The sequence below is a fragment of the Fulmarus glacialis genome, unplaced genomic scaffold (assembly GCF_000690835.1).
Source record: "Fulmarus glacialis isolate BGI_N327 unplaced genomic scaffold, ASM69083v1 scaffold28988, whole genome shotgun sequence".
Taxonomy (NCBI): domain Eukaryota; kingdom Metazoa; phylum Chordata; class Aves; order Procellariiformes; family Procellariidae; genus Fulmarus; species Fulmarus glacialis.
In genome coordinates this window covers 1-8,396 of record NW_009230592.1, presented here as the reverse complement: position 1 = coordinate 8,396, position 8,396 = coordinate 1, and the positions used below count along the sequence as shown (strand labels likewise).

At 36.1% G+C, this 8,396-nt stretch overlaps 1 protein-coding gene across 1 annotated transcript in view; it reads right to left on the bottom strand.

Annotated features, from left to right (window-relative positions):
- The window catches only part of FASTKD1 (FAST kinase domains 1), a 14,184-nt gene extending 8,685 nt beyond the window's left edge, over positions 1-5,499 (bottom strand). Inside the window, exons 1-5 of the mRNA XM_009584300.1 lie at positions 5,165-5,499; positions 4,736-4,804; positions 3,619-3,744; positions 2,049-2,447; positions 771-881 (exon numbers count right to left, since the gene is read on the bottom strand). Coding sequence (XP_009582595.1) covers positions 771-881; positions 2,049-2,447; positions 3,619-3,744; positions 4,736-4,804; positions 5,165-5,499 — 1,040 coding nt within the window. The remainder of the gene's footprint in view (positions 1-770; positions 882-2,048; positions 2,448-3,618; positions 3,745-4,735; positions 4,805-5,164) is intronic.
- Between the last annotated feature and the right edge of the window lie 2,897 nt (positions 5,500-8,396).

The window sequence follows — 8,396 nt, the reverse complement described above, 5'->3', positions numbered from 1 at the left end:
AGGGAAAGATAATACCTTAAGACCTTCTTTAGACAGTGAGCTTCAAGGAGAAAAAGCATGAATTCACCCGGTCTTCCTTTTAATACCACTCTGCTCCACAGTACTACTTGTCCTTTTTCTTCCAAGGATCTGTTCGGTTCATACAACTACATTCAATCCACAGTTACTGCTCACAACCTGAATTTAACTCTCTGCATCTGTGACATATCTGATGCTACATCTTCTGTGCCCAAAACCTCAACTGCTTTTCTCTTCATTGTATAAAAGATATTACCTCTCCCTATAAACAACGTTCAGTTTACAACTGCAGAAAATCTGGCCCAGGTTCTTAAAGACACAAGACTGAATAATTCAATAATTCACAATAACTTTTGAAGAAACAATTCACATCAGTAACAGGATCTCCTAGATAGGACACATTCTCTGCAACTTAGTATATTCTCATTTGTCTCACCAGTTTACAGTAATTGTTAGAGGCTAAGTTTACTCAAATAGGATCACATATTTGTAAATAAGCCAAAAATTTTATTACATTAACTTATTAGGGTTGAAATGCCCATCTATGAAATTCCTAAATTGCCTCAATTACTTCTGGGTCAAGCTGTGATATTCTAAAACCTGTAATAGCTAACTAGATATAGCGTATATGCATTCACGTGCAAGTGACACACTTTCCACTCCCAACTTAATGGATATTATATAGTTTTCCATACTAAATGGAAGTAGTTTACCTAGAGAATACAACTTCTTAGTAGTATCAAAAAAATTACTTTTTGAGTAGATGAGAATTTCTGCATTTCATTTTCTGCATCGTCTTCAGTATTACCAATACCTGATGACTGCTAAATTCTTCTGCCATGCGCACTGCAGTTACTAGCAACCTAAAGAGGAAAAGAAAAGATATCTTTTCCAAAGAAACACAGTTGAAAATCTCCAGCAAAGATTGCAGCCATTTTCTTTGTCTAGGAAGGAAGGAATCAATAGACTACTTCAGGAAATACAGGAGAACAAATTCCCCCAAAATTAGAGACCTTTGTTCTGTGGACCCTTCTTCTAAACAATTGATCTGTATGGTACAGATAAAGAGATGTGAGTGTGTTAGATCAGTACATATTGCTCTGACACTAGAAACCAGCAAGTGCAACAATTCTGAAAGCAGACAAGAAGTAGGGAAGGTACTGTAAGACACCAAACAATTCACCATAAATCAGAAAGCTACAGATAACAGAATCAAACATGAGTTGAACTGGTTCTGGGGCAAATAAAGCTAATGACTTTTTCTGCCTCACACTGATTTTTACCAAGAATTAAATAAACTTTTTAAAAATCTAGGAAAAGCTTTTGGAACTAAGTCAGCAAAACCAACACAGGCTTGCTCTATATCCAGATCTTTCAACAGAGGCAAATGTTCATGAAGAAAAGTCTGAAAATATGACTAATTGTAATTAACACAGCAAACTCTGCCTAAAACTGCAGACTTTGAGAGACCCATGACTAATACCACCCCCAAACAGGATTTTGTAGCACAAGAAAAACAGGCAGAGAAAAATCTACCACACAACACTATGCTCTAATTGCTAAATAAACGCTGAAGTGTTCCCTGCCGACGACCTTTCATATAGAATAGGATGTACAGCAAACTGGGATAGAACAAGACTCAGGCTGTTTCAGCTACTGCCAGTCTTAAAAAGGAAAAAGCAACACATACCACTGCATATATTTCTCAGGAGAAAAACAGAAAGTTTTTTACTACCATCCACTGTGAAAGGAAGGCTGTAGTCTAAGAGACAGAGCTACAAGATGGCCTTGCATAACATTCACACACGCCTTGATTACTGGATCCAGCTTTCTATGCAACTGTTTTAAGACAAACTGCTATGACAGTGTTTCCACAATGAAATAATACCTTGCTACAAAGTTACAACCAGGAAACCGAATGCTCAGCTCATGGAGAGGCTCAGAAATTCCTCCGAACACCAATACATTTTTAATTTCTGTGCAAGACTATGTATATATCATAAATAAGACAAAATTGTTAATAAACTTACCTTTCTCTTACCTTGGATCCTGCCATAGGTCCAAGAGTAAAAAATAATTTTGCAAACGTTTCAGGATCAGAATAATCATCTATAGTTTCAGACAGCAGCTGTTTAGCAACCAAGCGGAATTCAGCATTGTCAAAACCCAGCTGCTCGTACAGTCCAAAAATAAAACTAATACTGTGTACATCAAGACGGGAGGCACTTTTAAGGAAAATCCTGTTGCATTTTTCTACCAATGGATGATACCTCACTTTAACATTTTGAAGAAACTGTAGTATTCTTTTGGCATAGTTGAAGTGGACTTCATCCTTTTCTTCCAAGAGCTGCTCAGCCTTGTGTAATAATCGATCTCGAAAACTCTGTGAGATAACATCAGATATGCTGATCATCAAAACTGACAAGATCCTAAAAAATTCAAAAGATTTTACACTTACACATTGAACATGATAAGTAATAAATTTTAGATTTCTTAAATAAACTACGCAAATAAAGGAACATTAGTCAGGGTGTTGCTGACTTCTGCGTAAAAGGGGATTTTAAATCTAATGCAGAAAAAACAGATGAGCAAAACCCGTTTCTCCTACTAAAGTCAAAATTCTGCTTTCAGTGAATTTCTGAAATGATTAGGGTTTTTCAACCATCCTTACAAAGTTGTATGCGATGAAAGCATTTGCCTAAGGCAAGACCCTAACTTGCCTGATTCAAATTTGCAAAAAGATCTTTAATGTTCAATGAAAGTAAAGAAACCCAAACAATTCTCAAGTGACAGAATGGGGAGAAGAGTCATTGTCACTCCTAAAGAAAGAATCCCTTCCTAAGGGAATAAAACTTATGACCACAGGGAGAATCAGTTTTGTAAAGAAATGCACTCCCGTTCAATGAGTTTCATAAGCAGGTTCCTCACATCCACAAAAATAAGTGTTGGGACTGCTGGTGCTGTATAAAGCAGAAAAAGGGAAGAGCAGTCTTTGCTATAACAGCCCAGGGGGAACAGAGGCAAGAAAAAGAAGCTTGGACTTCTTTGACTAGGGACAGGTTTTAAGTAATTTTAACATTAGGGTAATGCACTAGACATGCTTGCAAGAGAATTGATTAATTCAACTTGACAAAAAAAATAAATGCTCTGATGATAAATAAAAATAACATTGCTTTAAGACTCCTTATTGCTATTCACAATAGTAAACTAAATCCATGCCATAGTAGAGAAACTATCAATCTCAAGGAATAAAAACATCTTCTGATGAGTCAATAGCCTCTAAATTCTCAAAAAGTCCATGTAAAATTTAGAATCAGGATAACGCAGTATCTATTGTTTTTCCACTGTAAGTGGAAATTTAAACACCATGTTTAAATTGGTTATAAAGAAATTCTTCACAACATCATTGGAAAAATTCATTCACCTAAGCAAACCTGTCCATGAAAATCAATGCACTAATACAAATCACCTCTTTCCCACAAACCCCAAACTGCAGAAAAGCAACCTCCAGTTGAGAAAAAGGGAAAGCATTCAGCAAAGGCAGCCTTGTAATTGTGACATATTGCTTCTCCTGCTACTCAATTTCATTCTGACACTAACCTTATGTCCTGTATAGAATCCAGTTTCATGTCCACAATATGAGCTACTTGGCCAATTATAGGACTGAAATATCTGCGTTGCTTGTGTAAACACAGTGCGAATTTAGACAGAGCTGGCAGACTAAGCCTGTCAAGACATCAAAGACAGACAGACAGAATATTTACCTTTTATTTCTAGTGAATAACTAAAGATAAAAACCTACTTCAACAACTATGTAAAAGACAAGGTTATATTCAAATTACAAAACAAGGAAACAAAATATCTAAGCATTTCCTATTTGGTCACCTATAGTGATACCTTGGACTTCGCCTAAACACCTAGGTATTTTATATTAAAGCACATTGTGCATTCGGAGCTCTAGAAAAATCAGAAGTTCTTCATTTAACCAGATCAGCGTAAGAAATCTATAAAGATTACATTCTCAAGCAATGATGTGAAATAGCTAAAATGAATGTGAGCAATTTATTACCTGAACATCATTTTGTGTTCAAGGTACACTGAATTTATTAAATTGTCAAGATGCCCCAGGTGTTAAGCTGGGAGAGGCAATTCTGTGATGCTGGTGCCAAGACTGACACTAGCTTTTGCCATTAACCTGAGATTAAAGAATGAAAATTACAATACCTCAAAAAAAAAAAAAAACCAAAACCAAACCAACCCAACAAAAAACAACAAAAACAAAAACCGCACAAAGGGAAAATGTTGATGTTTTAATACAAAAGGTTTTTACTAAAATTGAGATGAGCAGGGTTCTAACAACCACTTAAGAGTTGGACAGCAAGCTCTAAGATAAAACTGTAAATATTAAAACCTGCAATTTACTTCAAACACATAAACCTACACAGACAATATATTTCAAAATCTTAAGTATCGGTCCCTGTTGTTGCAGTATCTGAATCTCTCAAGCACTTGTGTACCAAAGTCCATCAATACTCAAAGCCTCCATATGTATAAAAATAATTTCCAAAACCTTCAAAAATGCAATTGTCATTTAAAATACTCACATAACGTTTAAAACATCTTGTAAATACTCTTTGAGAACTCTGTGTAGCCTCACATGAAGCAAACCATGCTTGCAACTTACACCTTTCACAAAGCATAGGAGTACAGCACTTGCCTTTCTAATCTTTTCCATGCTTCTGTAACAAGCACTTCTGCTAGAGAATCATGGTCTTCAACATTGAGCCTTCAGAAGAAAGACATAATAGTTTGAAGTTTGCTTCAAAAGTTATAAAGAAATAAGACCTATGTCCTTTCATTATTGATCATGTTTTACTTTTCTATCGCTCCCTCCATTCAAACAGATTATAAACATTTGTGCATTAATAATCATAACTCCATTTACTGGGAGTGCAAAACAGATAGTTCTGCTTGCATCTCAAAAACTGAGGAACAGGATGTTAAGTTGTCTGTGTCACAGAGTACGGAAGCTGGGACAGGGCAGTCTCCCAGTCTCCTTATATGATGGCTTTGTAGTCAAAATTCCATCTCTTTTATTACCAAATACAAAATGTAGAGATGTGGAATTCAACATAATGCTGCTTACCTCAGAATACTATATAGGGTGTCCACTACGGCCTCATCTTCCATGTGTTCCACCTTGTTTTCTGCTAAAATGCAAAGAGTAAGAAACTGGGAGTGATTTCTTATATAGTCACTAGTCCTTAAGAGAAGCGGCCTCTTCTTTTGCAATTGCCACAGCACGTTCAATGCAATTCCCACATGTTTTTCAGAAAGCCTGGCCTTGTTCTTTCCAACAAGGCTGAACACTTCATCTTCATGGGTGCAGCTATTTATCTGGCTCAAAAGCAGATCACTACTCAGAGTCCGAGCTTGGTAATGTCTCAGCGTAAACAAGCAAACCTGCCTCAAACAAAACATTTTGCTATGCCAACCAGCTGTCTTTAAAGTGTCCAGAAGATTCTTCTTTCACTTTTCACAGTAAGCCATGTTGTTACAAAGAACAAACTCAAGTGTTTGAAACTTGATCATTTCTCTTTCATCCTGTATGGTCACTGTATTAAGAAGAATTCAATTCTGAGGTACCTGTAATGAGACAGAATTAAAGCAGTTAAGTACAGTCATAACTACTAGCTAAAAATCAATGTCTCTACTTTTTAATGTTCTGAGTAAGGTAAGCTTGAGAAGAACCTACAGCCTCTCAGAGAAGCTCCCAACAATGAATGCTGACATGCTCACAAGCACTAAGAAAAGTTAGTCCACTTGGTAAGTTTTCAGATTTAGAAACCTGCCTTTAAAAGGCGCATGTGCTGTCATGATACTACTGAGAAGGCAAAGCTGAGCTTTTTAACGTGCAGGCACTGCATGACTAAGTCAAGTCACAAGGCCACTCCATAATCCCAGATTGGGGTCTGGGAACTGCCAGACAACACAACTATTCGTGGTAAAAGGAAGTGAGATGGCAAAAGCTCCTGAGGGGGCACCACTGGATTCCTCTGGCTCTGTATGTGCATCCATCCCACAGCGATATCTACTGTACCCGGTCTACGAGCCTCTCCCAGAGTTTCCTTTCCACTCTGCTCTCTTTAGTATGTGGTCTGTGTCTTGTAAACACATGAAGATTTTGGTATGTGGCTTCTAGTCAGGAAGGTTGACCACCTTTGTAATACAGGATATTGATCAGTCACAACGCATCAGCTGAAATCACCCACTGCACAAAAGAAAAGCAACCTAATTCCCCAAATTATAGCAGAAGCTACAGACTTATCTATTGAAATTTGGTAAGTATTAATTTGTTTTCTTAATATATCCCCCAATTTGTACACAGTGCTAACAACTATGATTCTACAACCTACAAAATTGGTTCCAAGCTGCAGGACACGAACCACTGGTAGTAAATGTTGTGGTACACCAAAAAAGACCCATCAAATTCCCTTAACTCAGAGATCGGGGAAAAGTCTAGAAGTCTTACTTTAGCAAATATAATCAGTAACAACAAAAATTATCAACATACCATACCATACCAGCAAACTTGAATGCTCTTCAACTGTAGGCATGATTCCATCAATGTAACATTATCAAGGCAATAGAGCAGCAAGCACTAGGTCTACTGAGAAAGAAAAAAACTTCTTATTTGAGGTAAGGTACTGAAATCATCCCACAAAATTGGATATAGCTGGTTTCTTTTGATGTCCGCACAATCAGCTTCAGAGAATAAAAAGTCCTATGACATTGTACTACACTGCTGTCGCTTACACTGGGGCAGATACAAGGAAAGCTAAAATGAAGTAATTTTCATTTATGATCTGTTATAATGTGAAATGTTTTCTTCCCTGTGCAAAATGAAAGCATACAAAAACAAAAGGTACAAATTTTCCAGATATTATGTATTAAGTACCTTTTATAATAAAGATTTGCTTTATAGTCCTTTTTCAGAGATTGCTTTTATTGCTTCTATTCGTTCCATACGATAGTTGTCTTTACAAAGAGTTTATTCCACTTTATCACTGAGAAAAGTTGTGTGATATTGTTTGTTCCATGTAATCTCCATTAAAAGTATTTTTGGCTTTTCCCTCTTAGTACACAGCCACATGCTTTTAGAATTAGCTGGGACTTCTTACGAGATTTTATAATGTGTATTAAGCAAGCTAAAATACAGATCAGAGGCTGGTCAAGCCACTGTTAAATCACAATCTAGTAATCTTCCACAAAGTTTCAAGCACTAAATTAACCACATTTACCAGACCATTTGACAATTTTTTTACCCCACAGATTTTCCAGTTAATTAAAAATACTTTTTCTGTTCTCTTTTGTCATGTAGATGTATGTAGATGGAGCAAATCAGATACAGTGACAATAATCGAAAGCAGAAGTGATTGACTGTTCCACCAACAGCTTTTAAGCAGAAGCCGCAATACAGAGTTATCATAATTATTGAGCTATACAAACTACCTAGTTTAAAGAGAGGAAAAAAAGCATTTCCCCTCTAATGATGTGATAGTAAAGTACAACTTGAAAACCAGCACAAATTTTTAACCTTTTTGTATAACCACGTCCGAAGTCCTAGCTGCAAACGAACAGAATTTTTTTCTTAATCCTGTTTTAGAGAACTAAGACAGCATCAGACAAATACCTTTAAGAGAATACTGATATATTTAAACTTGATTTTAAGATTTCATGTATTGTATTATAGAACATTAAGCAAAGGCTTTTTATTAGTCTATTTTTGCCTTGCTTACTGTTCCTCTATTTTCATATGTCATCCAATGTTAAAAATAGTTACAATATCAATTCACATTTACTCCCCACAGTACTGGCAAGCTAAGCTGTCAGAAGCCAGGATGAAGTAGATACCTGAAGAGAATATAAAAATTTCAGGTTCAGATAATTTCCTTGTAAACCCAGGTAACACATTCTTTCCCCTTCTCGTGCTGCAATGATTACATCCCCTATCTTAATCCTGGTAACCAGGATCTCTATCTAAAACACTCTGCAGGAAGTTTCCAAATATTTCTCTTTCTGGAAGGTATTTAGCAGATGCAAGTGATTTACCACAAACTTGTATGCAATTTTAAGTTGTAATTAATTCTAATATCTTATAAAAAGGAAATCAATAGGAAACGTTGGATGTTTTGAAACTTACAAATACATAGATTAAAAATAAGAAATGTGTATCTACCTAAAGAATTATTTCTTAAGTGTTCTACTTACCACGCAAAATATACACTAAAAGGACAAGAAATTCTTTAAAATAATCTCCTATCAGTTGAAACACAATAAGCATTTTCAAGGCTGTATTACAAACTACAGTGAGCCAG